This window comes from Manis pentadactyla, chromosome 3 (assembly GCF_030020395.1).
Source record: "Manis pentadactyla isolate mManPen7 chromosome 3, mManPen7.hap1, whole genome shotgun sequence".
Lineage (NCBI taxonomy): Eukaryota > Metazoa > Chordata > Mammalia > Pholidota > Manidae > Manis > Manis pentadactyla.
In genome coordinates this window covers 110,653,988-110,678,994 of record NC_080021.1, presented here as the reverse complement: position 1 = coordinate 110,678,994, position 25,007 = coordinate 110,653,988, and the positions used below count along the sequence as shown (strand labels likewise).

General features: G+C 43.3%; 1 protein-coding gene across 2 annotated transcripts in view; it reads left to right on the top strand.

Annotated features, from left to right (window-relative positions):
* Window positions 1-24,278, top strand: part of PIP4K2A (phosphatidylinositol-5-phosphate 4-kinase type 2 alpha) — a 190,160-nt gene extending 165,882 nt beyond the window's left edge. For both annotated transcript variants that reach the window (XM_057498282.1, XM_036880919.2), the window contains 4 exons: window positions 8,718-8,831; window positions 17,856-18,099; window positions 19,416-19,519; window positions 22,015-24,278. In XM_057498282.1, the coding sequence (XP_057354265.1) occupies window positions 8,718-8,831; window positions 17,856-18,099; window positions 19,416-19,519; window positions 22,015-22,095 (543 nt within the window). In that variant the 3' untranslated portion in view covers window positions 22,096-24,278. The remainder of the gene's footprint in view (window positions 1-8,717; window positions 8,832-17,855; window positions 18,100-19,415; window positions 19,520-22,014) is intronic.
* Window positions 24,279-25,007: the final 729 nt, after the last annotated feature.

The following is a 25,007-nucleotide window of genomic DNA, read 5'->3' as shown; positions in this document are numbered from 1 at the left end:
GAAATAAAGTTATATTGCAACAATAATGGAATCACTTTCATGGCAACAAGTATCAGAACACGCAGCTACAGATGTCTTATATTTTTAAAAAAGAGCAGAACAGTGGATTTTTTTTTTAAACCGTTGTCAGATTCTGACAGCTGCTATGACTTGTTTTATTCTTTAATTCTTTCCTTTTTAATGGAAGGGCATCTTCCATTCATGGCTCCAGCAGTTTAGCCGCCTCTAAATGAGACAGAGAAATGCGAATCTCCCTGGTGGTCGATCTTTTCACAGCTGCGCTGCAATTCCAGTGTGACATCAAATTAGTAATTATAGCTGAGCAGCCTGCTTTTTACAAATGACAGTCTTAGCATGCTGCCAGCAAGCAAGCTACTCAGCAGGGAAGCCAAGGAAGTAAAAGAAAACAACTGGACTCACTTGATTTCTGGGAGATTTGACCTGACTCTAAAAAGCCCATGTTCTTGAGAGAGAGAGTCCTGGGGATTTACACAAATATGCATTTTGTTCATCGTTCTGCACAGTCCTTCTCGAAATTCATGTCTGATTTTATTAGGTAAAGGAAAGCCTGTGTAATGGAGTTATAGGGTCACAATAAGAAAATTCCTTTTAACATATAACCTCCTCCCTGGAACCTATTTGAAAGAAAACAGCTGCCCCACAATTGGCATTTGTGTAACTCTATTGGCAGTAATCATTGTTGACACTTTGATAATGGGCTACAAAAAGCCACCTTGTCGATTCTTAGGCATTGTGAATTGCACTAGCAATTAAGTGACTGTCACCAACTCTGACATTTTACCTATTACTGAAGGTTCAGGAGAATTAATCATTAATACCCTCACATCAAAAATTGCTTTCCTGAACCAGTTTTCAGCTTTTCTTTTGTGGTCTTTAAACTGTAACAAATTACAATTGATTACTACCTCTATCAGGTTCTTGGGGGTGTGGCTAAAGGCAAGGTAACCAAGATGGCAGGCTCAGCACATAAGGCACAGAAGCACAGGGGCATGTCTTGGGAATCTTTCTTAGGATTAGTTTAAAAAGCACTTCATTTTCCACTGTCAGCTGATGATCAGTTAAAGGGAGATTGCCAAGGTTTTTAGGCCCTATACTCAGCTAATGCTTTAACCTTCTTCTGTAAGATAATTTTTCTCCCCAAATGGAAGTAAAGCATTTCCCTTTGCCAGCCAGTGTTAGAAACACCTATCCCAGCCCCCAAGTGCAGGAAATAGTTTCTCATCAGGCTTAAATTAAAGGCAGCACCAGGAACATGTGCCTCGTGGCCCAGAGATGTTTTATGTAAGGGCCTTGCAGGGAGGGCATTAGGGAATCTGATACCCAACTCCTGCCCTGGCATTAATAGAAGTTCGGGGTTTATAGATAAATCATTTCACTTTGTTCTTATTTGCAAAATTAAAATATTTGATTGTATCATTGGTTCTCACACTTTAGTGTTTATGAGACTCTCTGGTTTCAAATGAAGTCTTCTCTTCCTGCAGAGGTGCAATTCAGCAGCAGACTTAACTTGGACTTGACAATCACTAAAATCCTGTCTGTTCCAGATCTGGGTTAAGGGGATTACTATTATTAATGGAAAAAATGTTCTGAATAATCACAGTATATCAGCAGATGTCTAAGCAAGCCTTAAAGACCCTATAATGTAAACCATTGGGGTTATCCTGGGAAGTGAGTTTTTAAGATTCATTTGGAATTTGGTAGGAGTGGCATGTGAAAAAGAGAAAAGGTAACATGCAATGACTCTTGGGAGCCTCTCCCAGGTGACAGCATTAGATCCTCAAGCCAGCCTGGCTATGGTGGTGTGTAAACTCTCAGTTGCCTTAGATTAAGTGTTATTTCACTGCAGCAAACTCAGCTTGGGGTGCTCCAAGCACACAGGAGCAGTGTGGGAATGTGGGAATTTTTGCTGAAGCTGACAACTCTTAGCTCCAGAAAGAGTTGGGATGGAGAGAAGACTTCAGATTTATCATGTGGCCTGAATTTAAGCCAAGCTGCTACAGATGTGTAATTACTAAAATGATCAAATTATGATGTTCACTAGGTCGCTATTAAACCAGAAACCAAAGGGCTTGGCAACCTGCTTGAGCGTTCAGACTTTGGCATTTCTTAGCTTATCCATACAACAGCATCTTCCAGTCAGAACAAAGCATGCAGCTTCACTCTCTTTCACAGCCAATGGAGGAAAACCAAACTGTCACCACAGACGTTGTCACTTGGAGCTTAACATTGTGAAAAATTCAGGGAAAAATAGAAAAGGAATAAATTTCACTTTTTCAATATTAGCTTCAAAATTTTAGGGAAAATAAACCACCACCAGCTAGGTTCTACCAGCTTTTACAGTTCTGAATAGCAAAATTATGACAGGGCTTATCCAGTTTTGTACTTCTTAATTGCAACCCTGATTTACAAACATGTTGAGGTGTTTTGTTTTTCTGCATTTACACTTAGACAAACAGGTTCAAAATAAAAATTAGGAAGCTTCCACATCCAGATGCAGGTCACAAATGTACTTTTCCCAATGAGGATGTATACATACAAGTTACTGACGACCTGTTGGATCGTTTCTCATGTCCTGAACTTGTATAGACAGTCCACTTATGTTGTTAAATGTCCTTTTTGCGAGAAAACACCTGTTATCTTTGCTACTTCTGTGTGAACTTCACCCATATTCATTAATTCGCCTTCTCATGTATCAGATTTGTGGCTTGGATGTTTTGAGAAGCAGAACTGATTTTATTGTAAATCTCTAGCATCTCTTATTACACCAAAATTGATACCACATATAGGATGTTACTCCATCGAATTATCTGTATCCTAGCTCCAATAGGTGGTTTACCTAAAATTCTCTCCTTTACAAAAATATTTCTGGAGTATATTTTCAGCTCCACAGGCTCCTGATTTTTATGAAGTCTGGTGAAAAGGGGCTTATTCTTTTCTGGCAAATTTATTTTCATTTAGGTGAGCTTGGAATTAAAAGTAAATCAGGATCATAAGCAGCCCCTAACATGCAATAACAATTAGTACATATTTCTTATGTTGTGTATTCAGCTCCATGTGTCATGATGGGGCCCATCAAAGGGACACCAGGCAGCCATCTTTGACATCAAGGCTTACAGTTAGACTTTTTAAAAATGGGTTGCCAAGTGAGCACATCATACAAAAATTCATTTCTTTCTGAAATACAAGTCCTGTAATTACAGAGCACTATGCTATGTATTATCCTCTGCATCGAACCTTTTTGGTGCCAAAATCCTTTTTGCATTGTACAATTCAAGTGTAACCGGAGTACATCTCATCTTCCTTTTAAGGTTTCCATCCAGGCCGAAATAAAAAAATGTGACTCTGTATTATATAAATTTTGTCTCTGTGCATTTGAAGTTTATGTATTTTCTATTTCCCTTTTATTAGTGGAAAATTAAAATACAACAGACTGTATAATTTAATTGTAGAATAGTGATAAAATCCAGTATCATTTTAGTTTGGAGTCTGTGTATCTGAATTTATGTTTTTGACTATGCATACAGATTTAAAATAGTCATGGTCAGTGTTTTTTGAGTCATCTAAAAGATAATTCGATTTTTAAAATTTCACTTAAATAAGATTTCCATATAATTTCTGGCTTTCCTAACCTTTAAAATGCCCATTATTACTTAACTCCATGCAAATGACAGCAGTCATACATCAAATCACAAAGTCCAGTGAAATGAGTAACTATATATGTATATATTACAAATAGGTTAACTTCCATTTGAAACTAATAGAAAACTTAAATCCCTTTGGCAAAGATTTATTTTTTGGTTTTGTTTTCACAGAATCTGCAGAATATTTAGTAATTTGGAATTTTAGAGTCTATAGAAAGTGCTAAATATTCTTATATTAGAAGGGAAATTCTGCTGCCTGTGTTTTTTATCTTTCAACCATTTTCGTGGTAAGAAGCAGAACCCTGGGCCTCCTCTGCCCTCCTGGGATCCGTAATTTTTCTCTCACCGCTGCTTTTGCTCCCAGGTCTTTGTCTGTTAAGCTGCCCACATGTTTATTTCGAAAAATGAGATCTCTAAGCTTTGTAGCTGTTAGTTCTGCATTTTTTCCCTTTTTTGTCTCAAATCCCCAGCCATATCTGACCTTAGAGATAACTTACATCTTTTATTGATCCCTAGGGAATAATAAGTAATTATCTATATTCAGAAACATTTATAAATTCAAAATACTATCCACATTTTTGGTTACTTTCAGACTCTGCTGCAGTTTCATGTCTATGTTGATGCTCATGTCCATGTTCATTGGTGTCTTAGTTACACATAAACCATTTTTACCATGACCAATATTATTACATAGTGAGCTTCTTACGATTGAAAAATACAGACTTACTCAGGGACAGATTAAGCAGCTAGTTCAGAACATCACAGCTAGCATAAAAATGTTAAATATGCCAACATATTTTTTTAGCTCTTGCTCTGGATTGATCCCTGATGAGCTTGTCTCTAGGTAACACAAGCCGTACTTGAGAACATGACCAGCAAATAAGAATAGCAATGTTTGTATGTAACCCTCCATGTGGCAGGCACTGCCCTAAGCTTTTTACATGTATGAACTCTGTAATCCTCACACCAATGCTGTTTGCTAATCCCCATTTAAAGATGATAAACCAGGTCACAGAGAGGTTAAGTAACTTGCTCAAAGTCACACAGCTAATAATTGGAAGTGCTGAGATTTAACCCAGACAGCCAGGATCCCATCTCTGCTCATAACCTCATGTTTCAGTCTGTTTCCTAAGTAGAAAGGTGAGCCATCCTGAATCTACCTGGGGTCGGTCTGGCATCTTCCAGCTGGAAAGTGTGAGGGATATTTATCCTGCTAATATTATCCAAACAGTAGAAGCTGGATAGCTGGCCTGCAGGGGGAATAGTGTCCCTCTGCTTATGCCTTTAGCTGTGTTTATGCATTCACACATTAGTAGAGATGAATGCCATTTGGGGGTTCAACCCACCCCAGTAGAATCACTCATGCGGGAGGGAATGTTCCCGGGCCTCGGTAACCTTGGGCGGGGCTGAGCTCAGTGCTCTGTGGTTGCCGCCTCATCCTTCTGGCTTCGCCTCCCAGCAAGGACTGTCAGTTCCCCCATCACACTTGGAGGCTCCCAATCCACACAACGCTGGCCAGGAGCACTTAATTCAGAGCGAATAAATAAAGACTTAACCTACTACCACTTCAGAAAGGTGGCTGACCGCTGGCTGGAAGCCAGCCTCAGAGAGTCCACGGTTAAGAAGCATTTCTGAACGGCTGTCTTTGGCTCTGGTGGTTTCCTACACCCTCTGGCTGGTCCTGCATTGAACTAGAAAGAGTATGAAAGACCTCCGTCAAAGAATCAGACCCAGCAACTTTGAGGCTCTCAAACCTCTCCAAGCGCAGTACTCCAGGGTAGCAAAGCGAAGGGTGGAATGCATCGCTGCCCACAGTCACTTCCATGCTGCTGTGCAGACCTCCCCTTTGTGGGCAGTGTTATGCCCAGAGTTTATTAAGTTCATTAATTCATAGCATAATAGTTTTTCTCTCTTAAGAAGAAATGGTGTGTTTGTAATGTTGCTCATTATCAGAGAGATATATTGAAATTGTGTAAAAAACTGAGCAGCAGGGTTTTGTTGAGTGAATCATTGTCATCATTGTGAGGTGACTTCATCTTTGTTGTTTAGGTCTTAGTAGAAAAGAACAATTCGAGTTCCTTTTTTTGTTTTAAGAAAATATTTTGTATACAGTCTCTGAACCTGTGGTGCCAATTTTAAATCCATACAATTTACTGAATGCTCGCAGTGATGATGACCAGACAACAGGTGCCCATCACTGTTTAAATGTGTCACACGGATTATGGTCAAATTCTCAGAAAAACTCTACCTTGATTGAATGACTAAGAGGCAGGCAGCCTGAGTTCCCATCTCAGCGTGAGGCCTGGCTTGCCAGTTCCACTTACCAGCCTTGCTTACCATGCTGGCAGGTTGCAAAATCTCTCTCAACTCAGTTTCCTTGTCTGTCAAATGAGAGTAATGCTTAAGGTTGTTACAAAGAGTAAGTGAAGTGATGCATTACATAAATTCAGGCCCAGAAAGTGCTCACTAACACAGTGGCTACAGCTGCTGCCATGCCGGTCAGCACATGAGGTAACAGCCTGGAGGCGTCCAGAAACTGGGCTCTGGGCCAGGGGTGGAGCCAGGAGGGAACCTCAGGATCCACATCCCCCAAAGCCTGGTGCTGTCAGCAACCCGCCGTACCACAGGCTTGGCAGGGGTCTGTGCTCCAGGGTTGGGCCCCAGCAGCCTCCCTGCGGAGGAGCCGCCTCGCCTCTTGAAACTTTGACTAAGCCCTTGAGTCTTTTAACCAATCTGGTTGCCCCCTTTTAAACTTGACCCAATCTAAATACATCCCTAGTGCCTATGAAATTCACAAGTAAGCTTAGTAGCATAGTCCCAGGAGGCCTGGGATGTATGAGGTAGGACTATGCTTTGCTGTCACATGAGGTCGTTCTGCTGGGTGACCTGAAATGGCATCATCTTCACTAATGTGACTCGTATTACACGTTTCATGTGTCGTTTACGGCCTTGTCTGTGGTCTGTCATCCCTGCCATCAGATTTCTCTCACTCACACAAAAGCAAAAAGTCCCTCTGTCCTTTTCTTAACACATATAAAATGAGTTGTGGAGTTGAGAGATGTATTTTAATCCTGTCACTCCCACCCGCACACACCACCATCCCCAAAACATACTTGGACAGAAACGCCCAGCACGCCTACTCGGGAATCACCATCCCTCGCCATCTTTGTTTCTGTGGGTACATCTGGCTTCAATCCTTTGTTCTAAGGTGCTTCCAGTTGGGAGTGTGGGCAGCGCTGCTTAGCACCTTCGGTATGAGTCTGTAAAGCTTCAGATCCTTGCACTTCATTTACTGTGAAACTTGTGTATAGTTTAATAGAAGAAGAACTAAGAGTCTAGTGTCATCGATGCAAACATTGCACATTAATGTGCTATCTTCACATTCAGCATTTTCTTTTACATTTATTTCATTATTTCAATTATTAGTGACAAATTTAGGAGATTATTCTACCAGCCCCCTCCTTAGTTTTTGTGAAGAATGGCATTGTGTCTTTATTTCCTCAAGACTATGGCTGAACATAAAAATGTTCAAAAGTGGATCAGTTTCCCCCAAAGAATCAGATTGTTCATCTGTACACTTACATATTCCTGCTGCCTGTTTCTGCCTAGTTGTTTTCAAGTCTTTCTCTGATACTAAATTATAAACTCCTTCAGAATAGAAATATTAACTGACTGCCTTTTGCATTTCTACACGTGACAGTCATCCTGTACCTGCTTACTGAATTAAACCTTTGGGTTTCTGAGCTATGCTATGACTTGCTTTGTAAGGGTAATTATTTTGGCAGTAGTTATATCAATTCAGAATTGCAAAATTGTTCATTTTCTCAAAGTTCAAATGAGTGGCAAGGCACTACTCACTTGGAATCCTTAATACATGTGCATGTATGTGTATGTACAGAGAGATGTGCGTAGTTTACGCATGTGTATCATAAAATAAGAAAAAGGGCAGCTTAGGAATTTAAAAGATGGTTTAGTAGATACACCCACTGAGTTGTTTCAATCACTTTGAATAAGAGAGGAGGCAATGTGGGGATCAGGAAGGAGAATATGTTCTTCCCTTGGATTTTTTTTTTCACTTAGCTCACATTTGGGGAAAAGGGAACCATTCAAGCATTCACTAGTATACTAAGAAAGGCAATAAATTATTTTGGATTCCTTTCAACTGGAAGAAATAAGCTATGGTTACCTGAAGGGGTGGCCTGGGGGTGTTTAATTGCCTTGAACTCTCCCAGAGTGCAGGTTGCATGAGGCTAAGTAGAGGACTCCACACTACTTAAAATTTTTTACCTATATTATCAGGTTGCATAGGCTTTTTTCCTTCTTGAGGTCCATGTTTTGGTAGTCACCAGAGTACAGTTTAGGTGCCGGCTCACCACACTCTTGTTCACTTGTAAAGGACAGAACTCCTTGTGTTAATATGTTTTATGTTGAAAGAAGACATTTTCCTTTGACATTGCTGAAATGAGAACAGTTTCCTTTCTGGTGCGGTGGTGAGCAGGAAGGCTTGGAAGGGCAGGCAGGTGGCTCACCTCTGGCTACATATTCTCCCTGACTCAGAAACTAGGTATGATTATGGATGGCGCTTTTCTGAGACAAGATAACATGTTATTTGTAACCTGAACCCAGCAAAGTCTACCCAAAAAGTGTGCGGGGTGTGGAGTTGGGTTGTACCAGTAAGAAAATTGAGGGTTTCTGACAGAGAAGTCCAAGAGTACGAATTCTATACTTAGAAGACTTATTGTAAGGAAGTGATTCTGAGAATGCAGTCCAGTTCCTTCTTATGAAAACCATCAGGTCTGTTGGAAAAGCCTCCTCATGTGGAGTCTGTCTGACCCTCCATTCCTGGTGGGACTGCTTCCAGCGGCCATGGCTCCCTGGTGCCCCCTCGCGGTAGTTAAGGCACCTCACATTCCATTGCCCCGGGTAAGATCTCTGCAGGGAACTGGCAAACTCAGGTTCCAGGAGTGGGAGCTTAACCTCTCTGCAGGACTGGGGGGCATATGTGTTTTTTAGACTTCTTTCAAGCTTCTTTCTCATTCCTCTCATTTGTTTTAGGCCAAAGAACTGCCAACCTTGAAAGATAACGATTTCATTAATGAGGGCCAAAAGATTTATATTGATGACAACAACAAAAAGGTGTTCCTGGAAAAACTGAAAAAGGATGTTGAGGTAAGAAAAACCAATATAGAGGACAGCCCCACTGTACAAGTGGCAGCTCAGTTGGTTTTTAGGAGCCTTTGAAACCATCTATTTAAATCCACACCCAAGGCAAAATAGATCTTGTACATTATCAGACTCAGGTAAGAACAGGTGAATCTCGTATGATATAGTTTTAAAAAGGAAGTGTGCCACTTCAGATGACAAACCAAAGAAAGTGCCTGCTGTCTTCTGCGGGGTCCCCAGCCCTCCGGTTCCCGTGTCCTAGGTGTGGATAGACTGTATAACTAAAGCCCATTCGGAATGACTGCCTACAGCAGCCAGAGTTGGGGTGAAGGGAAATAAATTCCTAACGGCCTCTCTAGAACTAGTGTCGTTAGACCTGTGGGGCGGGCCTTACATGTCATGGGGACAGCACGAAGGCGGGTTGGGACTCCAGGGTCATGGGGATGGTTGTGAGAAACAAAATACTGTGTGGAAAGGGGGTTTTAGTCTACAGTGAAAGAGCTTTCTTGTTAAATATTGTTTAAAATTAAAAATAGACCTTTTTCTATCCTTTCGTTTATTGTAAAGGCATTGCAACTCTCCTATTGGACTTTCTTGTATAATCCTGTCAGAAATAAATTCGGGGAAAAAGCTATTTCTTGAAATTCCTTAGGTTAGAAAATAGTGCAAAGAGAATTCCAATTTAGACTGGCACTAAATTAAGTTTTTCAGAGCATTACTTTCATTCAAATGTATGCATGTGTACATTTTTTTTAACTTTGAAAGAAAGTTCCCCACACACCAGTACACATCTGCCACTTAGAGAGAGGCTTTGTGGGAATGTCGTGAAAAACAACTTAAATGGCTTGAGCCTCAGGATGAATGTCATGTATTAGACCATATCCCCATGAGGGCAGAAGCAGTGTTGCAATTCCCTTTTTAATCTTCTAACATCTCTTTCATTGCAAGACACTTAGACTGACCAAGTTAGTTCATAATCATTTTTAGGTCATAAATTATTTTAATAGAATATGTTTTACATTATTTTAATCCACGTAGTGTACATGCTTCAATTTAACCTAAATATTGGTTATTTGTGAAGGATACAAATGTCTGCTTTTATAAAAAAGTAGGTAGGTGTTTGGAGAAAATATGGTACATGATGAAAGCAGTCTTTCATTAGCAAGAATTTATTTTTTTTCAGTTGCCACTGGCTATTATTCAAACGCGTATTAGTTAAGCATTTCCCCCATACTTTGGGGTCAACTTGATGTAACATAACTAAGTACCATAGGTACACAAACTCTCTTTGGATTTTTATTCATTAATCAACAGATATTTGATCCTGAGAATAATGTTGTTTGAGCAATTATGTTAAACAGCCCTTGGGGTTATCTGTGATCTGCCAAAAAAAAATTTGTGTTCATCTTTTCTTCTGTTGGCTGTATATCACTGCCATATTTAGACTCCAGAAGTAATGTAGCTGAAGCAGTTCAAATTTACAGTTGAATTACATAAGGATCCCCATAGCCCTTTTGTTGTCTCTAATAATGTCATTGATTAGAGTGGATGGTTTAATCCCATGCACAGCTCTTGCAAGTAGCTGTTTTGTTGAAATGGAGGCAGGGCATAAAGTGTTCTTAAAAAAATTTCTTAGTGACTGACAAAAGTGTCTTTAGTTTTGAAATTCATGTAGAAACATCATTAAATTTTTAAGCAGGTAATTATGGTGAAGTAGCTTGATATCTGATCTTGATAATGAGGCTATAATCCAAACTAGTTTAGTTTCTTCATTAGCTCCGTGCTTTCTAAGTTGGCCTGTTTGAGTCCAGGGTTTTTTAATGGCAGAGGGGGCAGGGAGTGTTTTTTACTTAATGCTTAAAGTAAAAGATGAGCTTATTACAGCTCAGTAAATCTATTTTTGTAAATAAAAGAATTGTCATTTGAGAATCTAGCTGCTTTTTTTTTTTCTACAGTTGAAATCATGTTCCATTTATATGCCACAAAAAGTACTTTAGTTAGGGTAGCTTTGCACATAACTAAATATGTGTGCACCTTTTTCTCCAAAAGAAGGCCCTCTGTGGAGAGTGAAACACACTTTTGCCCCCTGACCTTCTTAACAACTCTGGTCCTGACTGGAGGCCAGGCGCTAAGCTCCCTGTCACGGACTCACACTGGGATCTGAAGGACACGTAATGGGAGCCTGCTCAGTCCCTCTGGTGTCTGGGAGCCACCCTATCACAGAGCATCCCAGTTCTCACATTTATGGCCCCACAACCTTGAAAATGGGTGGGAAGGAAGAAGGTGGCAGGAGGTGTGAGGATGGTTGGCATCCAGCATTTCCAGAGCAGAGAGAGGCCATGCTGTCACATCTTCCCATTATTACAACTACTTGAAAATGAGTGCTGTTATTATCCCAGTTTATGGATGAGAAAACTGAGTCCACAGACACTATGTCATTTGCTCAAGACCAGCTATTAAATTCAGACTGGGATTTGAGGCTATCAGTGGCCATACTCCTAAACTGCCCTGAAACAAAGAGCAAATGGAAAATGTCTGGGAGAGCACAGTTGAGACTTTATTTTCTGATAAATGCTCCAAAGGCGGGTTGTTACAACTTCCAACGAGTGATAAACTGTTAAATAGGGCTGGTTGGAATTTTAATTCTATGTCACAGACATGTTAGGAGGAGGTGATTCAGTAGAAAAAATGTGTTAAGAAAGTTTACAAAGCAAATTCAAATCTGTTTCACCACAGAGTTTTATAGAATTTTCTGGAAGGGTTGGTGACAGGTCCAATAAAGATATTAAGGAAGATACTAGCTCAAAGATTTGGCATAATGAGGAGTTAATGATGAAAGAATAAGGTTCAGTGGGGCATCCTGAGGGAAAAACAGTCTGATCAGAAGTCTGGCAGGTAATTAGTAGGAAGTTGGAAAGAAGGAAAAGCAGGGTACCTAAAAATTATAAAGATTTTTAAATCCTTATGCTTTGAAATCTTAGTACTTTAAAAAGAATTCAATAATTCAAGTTGAAAGTTTAATAGGATGGGCAGAAAACAGAGCAGATATGCACAGACTCCCCAGCATTTCCCGGGACCCTTTTCTTGCCTCTGCCCCGTGCGTGTCCAGCCCACAGGAGTTCTGGGACACCCACAGGAATTCTAACAGGAATCTCCAACTTATTGCCACATGTCATTTCACTCTACTTCAGAAGAGATTTATAATAGGATTTGTGGAGATAAGAGCTAGTGAATCAATGGCTTCTCCACAGGGTTCTCCCTTGGCCCACCTGACCTAAACCCAGCTCCTGTGTTTCAGTTGCACACTTGATGAAAAAAGTTCTGCCATAATGATAACAGCATGGGCAGTCTGAAGAACAACTTCCAGGGTTACATGCAAGATGCTGTTTTCCTTGCCTCAGCTACGTTATCTTCGCGATCCTTTCCCACACCCCTGTGAGTTGAGTGGTATTGTTCCATTTTGTAGTTGGAACAACTGAGGCTTGGAGAGGTGAACTCCTTGTCAAGGCTTGGAGAGGTGGACTTACTTGTTACAGGGCTAGTAAGCAAGAAAAGTAAGACTCGATCTCCCATCTGACTCCAAAATCTATACTCTTTTTTTTGTTTAATATTATCTGATATTAATCATCAGGAAAAATCAAAACAACAATGAGACACCACCTCACACCAGTCAGAATGACCACTATCCAAAAGACAAGAAATAACAAGTGTTGGCAAGGATGTGGAGAAATAGGAACTCTCCTGCACTGTTGGTAGGAATGTAAATTGGTGCAGCCTCTGTGGAAAGCAGTATGGAGGGTCCTCCAAAAACTAAAAATAGAACTACCATATGACCTAGTAATTCCACTTCTGGAATTTACCCGAAGAAAAAAAAATCCTGATTCAAAAAGATATATGCACTCCTATGTCTACTGCTGTAATATTTACAATAGCCAAGATATGGGAGCAACCTAAGTGTCCATCAATAGAATAGATAAAGATGTGGTACATACACACAGTGGAATATTATTCAACCATTAAAAAAAAGAAATCCTGCCACTTGTAATGACATGGATGGACCTAAAGGATATTATGCTAAGTGAAATAAGCCAGTCAAAGACAAATACTATATGATTTCACTTATTTGTGGAATATAAAAACAAAATGAACAAAATAGCAGTAGACTCATAGACAATGAGAAGTGATTGGTGGTTACCATCAGGGAGGGGTTGGGTCAGGGTGGGGAGGGTGAGTGGTATAAAGGGGCACAAAAATTCTCAATCACAATATAAGTTGGTCACAGGGATGGTAGTACAGCATGGAGAGTATAGTCAGTGGTTCTGTAGCATCTTTCGACGGTAGTAACCACACTAGAGGGGGTGAGGATTTAATAATACAGTTAACTGTTGAACCACTGTGTTGTGTACTTGAAACCAATGTAAGATAATTGTATATCAATGATACTTCAGTTAAATAAGATTATTTGATACTTTAAGGAAGAAAAAGGGTCACCCTTCTCAGCAAAGCCTATACTCTGAACCACTGTGCTGTCCTTGTTCTTTTCCATTCCTGCCTTAGTCTCATAGACCCAGTGTCTATAAGATACCCACTGGGGACCGCTGTTGGTTTCCTTGATCTTACTAGGTTATGTCAGGATAGCTTCGGACCTAGAGATGGAGTTTTCATTTCACAGATGGTTTAGTGGGCAGTGCCAGGAGCTAACTTGATGTTTGTTTACTGGTAACAAATGTTTTCTTAGTGGAACAGAAGCTTGAGCAGTGATCTGACCACAGAGCAGAGGCCCAGGCCTACGAGAGGTGCTGCAGGCCGGGCACTGTGAGCAGCGCAGGTAGAAGGGAGGCTCCACCTCCTGAGCAGCAGCGCTCACTTGGCACCCTTTGCCCTCTGACCTTGCACATTAATTACAAGCAGCCCCTTACCTCTACATAAAGTACACTTGAAAGTGTACTTGAAAGTCAGCCATCTGAAGGTCAAACAGTAGACCTACACATTGAAGAGATTGTGTTCGGCAGAGCCATTGATTATTGTAAACGCCTCTTGCTTCTGAAAGGTATGTCTCTTGAAGTCTCAAAGGTTTTTATTGTTGCTCTGTTCTTTGTTTTTATTTGGTTTGGGTGGTTATTTCTTGGAGGAGGGGGTTAGGGGAAGTTAGGTAAGGGGGACTGAGGAAGAAGCCGGCACCCCACTCACTTGTTCAGTGGATACCTGGCACCTCCATACTTCCTCGTAGTCGGGAAAGCACCCTGGGAGGAGGCAGAAACAGCTGGAGCCTGTCCTCAGGGGCTGCTGTGTGTGGGGAACACAGAAGGGACTCAGACAGTCTGACAAGATGAATGTGCAACTAAGTCAGGTGTCATTAGGGAAAAGCGTGATTGCCATGTATGCCCATCCTCTGGGGATGTGGCCTGGCCAGGAGTCAGAAAAGGCTTCTGTGAGCAAGGGCCCTGCAGCTGAGCTCTGATGGCCAAGTGGGGGGTAACTGGGTGCAGGTGAGAGGCAGGCAGGAACATTGTCCAGGTGCCTGAGAGGTGGCAGGCCAGGCTGTCCAGGTCCCCTGGGCCACGTTAGCAATGTGTTTTGGCCCTGCAAGAAATGGGACACCACTGAAAAAGTCTTAAGCAGGGAAGTGACAAGGTCAGATTTGTGTTTTGAAAAGACCTTCCCTTCCCAGAGGAACAGAGTGGGAAGTTTTGGTGGTGTCCAACCTTTGCCTGTACCCAGGGACTTCCAAGGGCCCAGAGGGAGCAGAGATGGGGAGAACGGGGCCGTGGCCCTGCCACCATACAAGCTGAGTGGGACCCAGCCTGGCTGAGCACACCCACCCTTCACCACATGTATGTGGACTCTGGCAGGAGATGTTGCACCTGCCAGTCCAGTGTCCCCAGCTGTGCCCAGACCTCTGGAGGGTGACCAGGATGGGCACTGGGTGTGGAGGAAGCAGCCAGAGAGAGACCGCAGATAAAGGATGGGGGCAGGCCTTGTACTGGGTGTTGGAGGGGGCAAGAAGGAGGTAGGCACTGAGCCTGTTCTCTGGGAGTGAGGCTGAGGTGGCCTCAGGCAGCCTTGAACCACAGGTGAGACACAGTGGGGCCACTAGTGGGCATCCTGCTCAGACCCCCTGAGGGTAGGAGGACGTGATGGGTCTTTGGGATCAGATGGGTGCCCGGCATACTGCCAGCGATACCTCTCTGTGAGACTCACAGTACTTAGTAACTTGGGGAAGTCCTCCTCAGAAACCATTTTGTTTAAGTCATTTCCTTACTAGTGTGTAAAGAACAAGATTTGGGGAAAGACGCCTTAAGGCAGCTTCCAGGGGCAGCATGATACAGTATAAAGAACACGGGATCCTGAATTCATGACATTTTAGCCTTGAATCCTGGAGCAAGTTCTTTCCGTCTTTCAGAGCTTTTCTACTGTCTCGCTCGGGAATCCAAATGCCTGCCTCGTGCCAGGCCTGCTGTCTCTGTCCCTCGGTGCGCTCAGCTGTCCCTGGGCCTGTGTGGAGCAGAGCAGGTATCTGAGATCTGGTGACCAGGCCGGTGACTGGCTCTGCGTCGATACAGGGTGTGAGGTTTTAGGGTGTTACTCTCTGAAGACACCCCGCAAACATGTTGCTGGCCAGAGGCACCCTGAGCCCGCAGCTGCCAGGATGAGCGGTCTTTGGCCACCAGAGAGAAAGTCTGAAAGTGGAAAGCTGGTTCTGTGGTTCCCTTTACAGGGGGAGTCTGAGAAAGGCACTGGGGGCAGCCTCCGCCCCTCCCTGGGGCTCAGAGAACTGTCAAGGCACAAGAATCAGCACTCTGGTTGGTTTCTTAAAAAAGTAGAAAACACCTTTATTTTTTCCCCCAACTTTATTGAGGCACAATTGACAAAATTATAAGATTTTTAAATGTACATCGTGATGATCTGATATGCATATCCATCGTGAAAGGATGCCCCCTTGAGTGAGTTAACACAGCCGTCCCCTCACATACTTGCCCTTTCTGTGTGTGAGAACGTTTAAGTTCTACACTTAGTAAATTCGCTTTAGACAACACGGTGTTGTCAGGATAGTCACCATGTTACAAGATCCTCAGACCTTATTTACCTTATAACTGGAAGTTTGTATCCTTTGGCCAGCTTCTCCCTGTTTCCTTCACCCCCGCCCCCAGTCCCTGGCAACCTTTTCTCTACTTTCTGTTTCAGTGAGTTCACACCTTGGCTCTTGTGATTAATTCTTCCGTGAATATGGGAGGTGCAGATAACTCTTCAAGATAAAAGATTTTTGTTTCCCTTAGCTAAATTCCCAGAAGTGAGATGGCTGGATCATATGGAAGTTCTATTTTTGATTTCTTGAGGAAATTCCAGTTTTCCATAGTGGTTGCACCAGTTTACATTCCCACCAACCGTGTGAGGAGGGTTCCCTTTTCTCCACATCCTCTCCCACCGTTATCTCCTGTTTTTGTGATACTAGCCATTCTAGAGGTCAGAGGTGGGACCTCATTGTGGTTTTGATTTGCATTTCCCAGATGATTGGTAATAGTAAGTACTTTTTAGTGTACCTGTTGACAATGCAGTACTCTTTTTTGTTAAAGGGTTTGCATCTCTCAGTTTTTAAGTATGAGCTTTCTCCTACCTTGCGTAAGTATCTAAGAATAAAGATTTGTGTGATTTCTTTTTTCTGAGCACACAACAAATGGGGAAGATTAAGCCTGGCCTCTGGGGACTCATGGTGGGCCCACCTGGAAATGGGCCTGAAGGAAGGGGGAAACAGGCAGGAGGGGGCCTGGTTGGTGAGGGGCCGAAGGCCCTTGGGAACAGCCGGTGAGGTCCTCCCCTCCGTGTCCAGAAGGGAGCATGGCTTCTCTCTGGCTCGGAGACCAGGCCACTTCCTGACGGGCTCTGGAGGAGAAATGGCTCAGTGGCCCCATGGAGTGATTTCATTCCATTTTCAGCCAGAACTTCAAGACTGCCCTTTGTGTAAGGGCATTTCCTAAATCCCATAAGAGTGGCCCTGAGGCCTGCCAGCTGCTGTGCATCACTAAGGGTGGCACCCAGTCCTCCAAGAGTCAGGGTCCCGTGCCGTCTCAGACCGCGGCTCAGGTCAGAGCAGGTTCGGAGCCTGTGTGTAGGCGGCAGCGGGGGCTTAGGGAGCCGGTTAGTTCCAGCCAGCAGATGGGCTGCCTCATTTACTTTCAGTAATGCCGTCCTTGGTCTGATAGACAATTAGAATATTGTGTTGAAGATCATGTGTCTTGGGTGTACCTACTGAAAAAGAAGAAAAGAAAAATCGCAGCATGAAAAGTCCAAGAACTTGGCAGGCAGGAGTAGGCAAAGCCCTAGGCAGGTCCTACCCCACGCGACCGCTGTGGCAGGAACAGGAGAGACAGGGAGAGCAGGGAGCCTGGGCTGCCCTGCCTTGTGGGGATTGAGCCACTTCCGCATCCGGGGTCTCCGCATTTCCTTCAGGAGGCCATCTGCGTGGGACAGAGGGACTACGTTACTCGCCAGAGTGTTGGCGCAGGCACTTGCCGGGTGGTTGGGCCGTTTGGGCCTTTGCTTCTTTGTAATAGACAGCATAATGATCTCCTCAGCCCAGTGTGCTGAATTTCAAAGTGCTTCCTTCAACCATTCTGAGAGGCTGTGCCAGAAGCTACTTGGGAGGTCCCTGTGTTTCCCATCAGCCAGACTTAATTGTTGGTAGAAACCTTCTCTCCCCTCCTTCAGTGCCTCCTTGCCAGGCGTGCTCTTTGCTCTTTGGTGAAGTCCCGCCTCGGGGTGATAAATTCCTGCCTCTCATCATGCAGCTCCACATTTGAGGGAAAATAATGCTGACCCTGAGCCACTGAAAATAATGCAGTATGGCCAGAAAAACTTCCTGGGACTGTGGGTACGTCATAAAGGAGGCTGGTGGCCGCCTTTTAGGGAGAGCCTCTTCGCACTTCTGCCACCACTGCAGTGTCAGTTGAGCCTCCTGTGTGCATTTTTCAAGCTTGTTTTCTTTGGGGTTTTGTTTAAGGCATAACTAACCCTGTTGCCTCCATGCTCCAGTTCCTTGCCCAGCTGAAGCTCATGGACTACAGCCTGCTGGTGGGGATCCATGACGTGGAGAGAGCCGAACAGGAAGAGGTGGAGTGGGAGGCAAATGATGGGGAAGAGGAAGGCGAGAGTGACGGCACACACCCTGTGGGGACACCCCCAGACAGTCCCGGAGACACGCTGAACAGCTCGCCGCCCCTGGCTCCCGGGGAGTTTGATCCAAACATTGATGTCTATGGAATTAAATGCCATGAAAGTAAGCTGAGTTACTATCTCTTCTTACCTATTTTTTTTTTCCGAGATGGTTTAATTTTTTTCTTTTTCTTTCAGAGTGGTTTGGTTTTTTGCACTGTTAACCCCAAAATCCCAGTGAAAAGTAGGCTGCCCCACAAGACTCATTCTCCAGAGTTCCAATAAACTGATGTGGGGACAAGAGTTTATAATGTTGGGAGAAAAGCATGAAACGACATGCTATTTTATTTTATACATACAGTACACATATATAAATACAGGTAACATATATAAGAAATGTTTCGTAAAAAAATTTTTTCTCAGCTATCTCTCTTTTATGTGGATCTAAAGCGTCACAAATCTATCTTGAGCTAGGTACATCCGTAGTCCACTCTGGACCTCATGTGAATATTCTATCAGGCAGGCATCTCATCACCCCCAGCGCCCACCTTCTCACGAGCGCTGAAGCTGGCCCAAGGTGTGGGGTGAGTTCTCTGATTTGCTGCTCCCCCTGTTAAGGGGTCTGTGACCCTATTCTCTGAAGTGATATCAATCTGAATCCTCAAAATCTGGGTGATGGGATATTTGAAGGAATAGTACATTCTAATTTAGCTACTTATACATTTAAAAAAAATAGAGATATAGTAAAAGCAGGCCTCTTATTTTTTGAGTAATAAAATTATAGTTCATCATTATTCTTCTTAAAAACAACCTGTGGATATTAGCCAAGAGAGTTTGAATTGTGTTTTTTATTTCGTTCACCAGAATTGTTTAACACAGAAAATTAGATCATCAAAAGTACTTTCTCATTGTTCATAACTGAAACAGCATCATATTTGTACAAATATGTAGAAGATAGATATTGCAGATGATACATACCTTCATCCAGTTCTGACACTAGATCCAATAAGAATTATGAGCAGTTGTATGTAATGGTAGAAAAGAATTAAAGAGCATAATTGCTTCTACTTGTTTTATAGAGTATTTTTAAAATGGCATTTTTCTTTACATCAAAGCAGTTCAGAGTCATGAAAGAAAATGCAGATTAACAAAAAATAAAAACACTCAATCTCGCCCTTGGATATCCACTGGTAGTATCCTGGGGTTGTATTCTTTTTTTTTTTCTTTTTTTACTTTGTAAATTGAGAGAATTGGGGACAGAGAGTTCAGCTGTTTGACAGAGATGTGCAGGAGTTCAGGGGTAACTTCAGTGCCTTTTCATTCTCCTGGAATCCACGTCCTGATGAATCTCTCACCTCCTAGCGCGTCTTCCTCCATTGGGCCTGTGCTGTTACAGGTACTGTCATTGGTGTCACAGTCACTGCTCTCATGCCTTTGCAGACTCTCCTAGGAAGGAGGTGTACTTCATGGCGATCATTGACATCCTGACTCATTACGATGCAAAAAAGAAAGCTGCCCACGCCGCAAAAACCGTTAAACATGGCGTGAGTATCTCCCTTTGTTTCTGTCTCTCCTCCTGGGTTGATGCTGTTCACAGGGCCAGGCCCAGCTCAGGTCTGCTCCTTCCCACTGAGCTCTTTGCACACTCCAGTTCTTGTCTGTGCACATTCCGATTCAAGACGCAGAACCCGCAGATGCCGGCCTCTTGGGCCTGCTCTGACTGAGAATCTCAGGACTCTGGGCAGATTGCTTACGCTCAGCCTCAGCCCTTCTCTTCACACCCGGGGATATTAATAGATGTACGCGTCAGTAGAATAGTATACAAATTCTTTTTTGTTTGAAAAATGTTTCGAAATAAAAGTAGTGGAGACAGTTTTAATACAAAATGTTCTGAACTGAAGCATGATTCTCTGCTTCAGACTCTCCCAATATAGTTATATTTCATTTTGCACAGTGACTTGTATTTTCTATTCCAGAGCTCTGTTGAGTACAAAATCAAAGTGTAATGATATAAATTCCTCACCTTTATTGTGCTTACTCTGAATTATCACTATTCTAGACATAAGGTCAACATGTTGGATCCTTGTGACACGCCTGTGAGGGATACTAGCATAGCCCTGTTTATCAGTTGAAGAAACTGAGGAAAAGGGCTTACACGGTGACTTGCCAGGTCACATCACTGGGAAGTGGTGGAGATGGGATTGCTCCCCAGGACCTAGCCCGGCCCCCTGCTTTGTGCCAAACCATCCCCTGCCCTCCCAGTGACTTCACCTGCTTGGGTGAACTTCACAAGTTGGGAGTGTCCACTGTGCTTGTGTCATAGGGATCCATTCTGGCTTTCTGGGTGTGCTAAAAAAGCTACAGAACCCATCCCACAGAGAAGAACCTGTGGCTTATTCATACTGGAAGAAGAGATGCCTTCCCTGCAGAGTGTGTAGAGCAAACCAAGACACCAGAACATCAACCTCTATTAATAAAGGTTCTTTTTCTCTATTTAAAAATCAAACAGGCTGTCGTCCTAGCAATGGAACCAGCCTAAACCATACTCCATTTGCCATAGAAATATTTCAGTTACATCATCAGCAACTGTTTGTGGGATTCCTGCTGTGTTCAGAGCACTGAGCAAAACCTCACCCAGCCCACTGCTGGCGTTAGGAATCCCAAATGAGTATAAGGGCACCCAATAGCCCTCACCCAGCGGCTGGGACCGCCACCTTCTGAGGACCTTTTGTAAAGGGCTTATGGGATGCACATACCCTTCCCTGATTCTCATTCTGTTCGGGGGGTTGGGGAAGGGGTCTCCAAAGGGCCCCTGGGCAGCTCTGATGCTCACCCCTGGGTGAGAGCCATGGGCGTGTTGCAAAGACAGAGCAGGAGGGAATCCGTGTCTCACCTTCTCAGTTGGGTGGCCTTGAGAAAACACAGGAGCATCTGTATCCCCAGCTGAGGGCTTGCTGGTGGGGACTTCTGGGGGACACATGAGGTGAACAGGCTGAATACTGGAGAGAAGCTCTGGCCTCTCCCGTCCTCCGTAACCTGCTGTGACATCATATACCAGGTGAAATGGGGGATTGCCTCAGCAGCTCTGCTCTGCCTTGCTCTCCCTGTAAGTCACCAGCTCAGCTCTGTAATACACCACAAGCCCAAGAGTCCTTTGCAGGAACAAGCCATAACCCTTAGCAAAGCAAAGTTGTGTCGAGCCACTGCCGGGAACCACCTCTGATATCAAGGGCTGGGTTCCTCTGGAGATCCCAGTGGCCCAGCCAGACAGGGCATGTATGGTTCCCCAGTGAGCAAGGGTGTCTAAAAATAGCACCAGTGACTTGGTACAGTTCTGGTCTTCCCTCTGCAGCTCGGGAGGCTGGCCAGGAACTACCCCATGCCTGCTTGCCTGCACTGTGCCTCTCATACTAGGAACTCCCCCGTTGAGCCACTGCGAGGGGCCTGGCTTCCTTGCTCCAAGCAGGTCTCTGTGAGGGGAATAAAGGCACCCCTGTGCACAGTGCTGAGGAAAGCCAGCCCTGCCTCTCTGGGGGGATGCGGTCAGCCGCGTGATGTCCCACCTGCTTGCAGTGCCAGGAGAGAGGCTGGGCCAGCTGTTGGGGACCTTGCTGCTGCTGTCCCCCTCATCTTGGAGCATCAGCTGCTTACGTCAGTCCTGGAACAAGCACCATCCTGACGTCATTGTTGTGGGAGGTCCGTTTAGCCAGTGCTGCTATTTGAATCGATCTCAAGGTGGCTCCTCCAGTCTGCTCCCCTGAAACACAGCAGCATTGTCCCCATGGCTTCCAAATGTAGGCCACACAGATTTGGGGCAAACATGCCTAGTTTGATTTTTCTTGTTTTTAAGGTGCAGCCATCACCGTATGTGGTAACAGCATCTGTTTTCCTATACCCTGCTTCATTTTCACAGGTTCCCAGTTATTCAGATGCAATATCCAAGATATGTTTAGTTATGTTTCAGGAGCAGAGGCTGCACAGATTTGAAAATTGTTAGGTAACAATTAAATCATTGTTCCTCTCCTTTAAATCTGCCCAGGCCGGTGCGGAGATCTCAACAGTGAACCCAGAACAGTATTCAAAGCGCTTTTTGGACTTTATTGGCCACATCTTGACGTAACCTCCCACGCAGCCTTGGATGGACATGAGCATGGGAAGGACAGAGGTGGCTTCCATGTAGGAAAAACAAAAACGAAACTCAGTGGAGCACACCTCCCCATTTACACCTTCAGGCCAAGACGACTGATTTGGAGCTACTTGCTTTAACAGCTACCTGATATTTCCCAGCATCATTCTAGCTATTTCTGACATGTATATGTGTGTGTTTGTGTCAGAGAGAGAAAGAGGGCACATGTGTGTGCATCTTAACAAATTATTAATTAATTAAACAATGAAAACCGACCAGCTTCGGTCAGAGTGTGTTTGGGCATCAGCCCTCATTCCTGCTATGGGCGGATAGATGGATGAATGAGCCCATGCAGGGGGGAGGGGAGAAGGAAATGCATGTCAGACCAACCATGTTGGCATCACACAATAAACTGTGGATCAGTTTATTTTTTGGAGTTGAAAGATGTGACAGTATTCATAATAATAATGAAGATAATAATAATGATGATAATAATAATAATGATGGTGATTAAAAGAAAACTGCGAACGCTACACATCTGCCATGCACGCTGACACTCCTGAATAGTTGTACCGCGAGCCCTGGCCCTGGTCGGAGGAGTGCTGGCATTTCCCTGGGGTCCTGGTCCAGGATCCTGCCCCCACACGGTGTCAGTACTCTGGTGTCCAGGGACAAAGGGCCCCCCTCCAGCAAAAAGCTGATGCCCCTGGTGACTCTTACCTTCACCTCAGTAAATATGTCCAGGAAAGCCGCTTACTTCTCTTTTCTTGCCTGAAGTTTCTTCACTGTTACGCTCTTATGTTGCAATGTAGGACTTAATGCTACAAAACAAAAATAAAGCCTACCTGAAAAGTGCATAGTTTGGGGCAATGGTAGCTGCACCTCCCGCCGTGGGCAGGTGAGCCGGCATTAGAACTCAATTCTCCCGTTACAGAGGGCAAATCTGAATTAGAAGGTGTTTCTGTTTGACTGCTGTTTAAACAGTGGTATTTTGTTATGAATTATCCCTTTAACTGAAACCCTCTATTTCACTGTTTACATTATTAGGAAAACAGGGACATTTTTGAATCTAAAAATTTAATGTACAGCATGTGATTTTTGAAGTTTACATGTAAAGTCATTTTACAGTGTAGGTGAAATAATGTCTGTCCTGTTTTGAAGTGTATCCTGCAGTCATGTTTTTTGGGTGAATGTTTTATTCAAAGTACAGTGTAGGCAGTCTTATACAATAAAAGGAAAAGGATTGTTTTTTTTCCTCCAGATGCACATTTATCAACCTAATGGTCAGTTTTTTAAATACTTCACTGAAATTTGGCTTATGTAAGGTCATTGCCCTAAACTGTGCTGATTGTGTTTAATCACGTTGTAAATTTCCAACATTGATCATGTATTTACCAACTTCCCAGCATTTTCTGAGAGGCGTCATGCTAAAATATTAGACTTGCTTAGAGTATGTTAACAATTTACACACTGTGCTAAAGCTGTGCCTTTGAAATTCTTTGTCAAAAATGGGATGATTTTTGTAGGCAATTTCAGGAAAGAAAAAATCCACCCTTCAATAATTACTCATAATGCAACAAATACCCCCTGAATACTGCCTCTTCTGGTAACTTCAGGGCTTACCAAGACTGACACTGTGCCCAGTGTACATGGGCTTACTTCAGAAACACGGGTGATAGCAAATCAGGATCTTTGGAAGCCAGCAGCAATGCCTTTCTGCTACCATCCACTGACTTCACATAGATTGTAATCCCAAGCAGGTAATCTACCACCACTGTGACATGGTTGTCCAAATCTGCATTTGATGCATTTAAATCAATCGAGACTATAACTGGGTTTCCTCCACCCTCTTCATTCTGGCATTGAGTCCCGTTTTCAGTGTTCTGAAGTTATACTTGGGTTGCTTTGACCCACAACTACAAAAGTGAGACGTGTACTAAAGAGAAGGTACATATAGATTATTTGAGTAACTATTCCCTTTGTGGCCAATCTGTGTATGCTTTTAGACGTTTACAAAATGCTTTATTTTTGTCTTTAAACAGTCTCTGTTGTTCATTTCTGTCGAAAAACTATTTGGACAGAGTGAGGAAGTTTGCCTCCTTGTCCTAGTGCTAACAGCACACTCCAGCCATGAACCAGGCTTTACAAAATAAAGCACTTTGATGACTCACAAGGTGGATCCGTGTTTCCTCTCTTTCTCTGGAATGTGTTTCTCTCTGTTGCAAATGAATTTTAAATACCGGTACCAAGAGTACCTTTAGCTGATACTTGAGGTAAAAGTGAAATTGAATCTTTTCAGTAAGTACATCTTTACCTTCAATCTGTGAATTATTTTATTAGTAAATAATAGAAACTTCCACAACAAAACTGGCTTACTGCAAGATGGACAGGCAGAGGAAGTGAATCTCTTCAAGCAACACCCTATAAAGTGTATCATTTAGTTTTTAATTTTCACCAACCACAGTTCTGTGTAAGCGTTTTTGGAAATTTATTGGGATACTGTTGATGGGTAGACTTTTTTTATAGCAATCCCTTGCTGTAGATGCCAGGTTGACAAACACAGTCAGTTCAGCCATATCACTTGTTTTGAAAAAATGCATATTCTAATGCAATCAATATACAAGGGAATGATTTTATCATACTGCACTTTTCCCATTTACTGTGTGCACTTCAGTCTGCAAAGAACATTAGATACACACAGAAAACTGCACCCAGCTGAGCCATGCTACCTAGGAATTCACAAGATGCACTCCCCTTAAGCATCTACAAGCTACCTCATTCCTCAGATCAGCATGTGTTAGGCGTCACACTGGTCCATACCTGGAGTTAACAACCCTCCATCTGACTTCAAATCCCTCTCCTTCCTCCACTTACAATAATCTGAGGAGGCAGCCCTTCTGATGCCC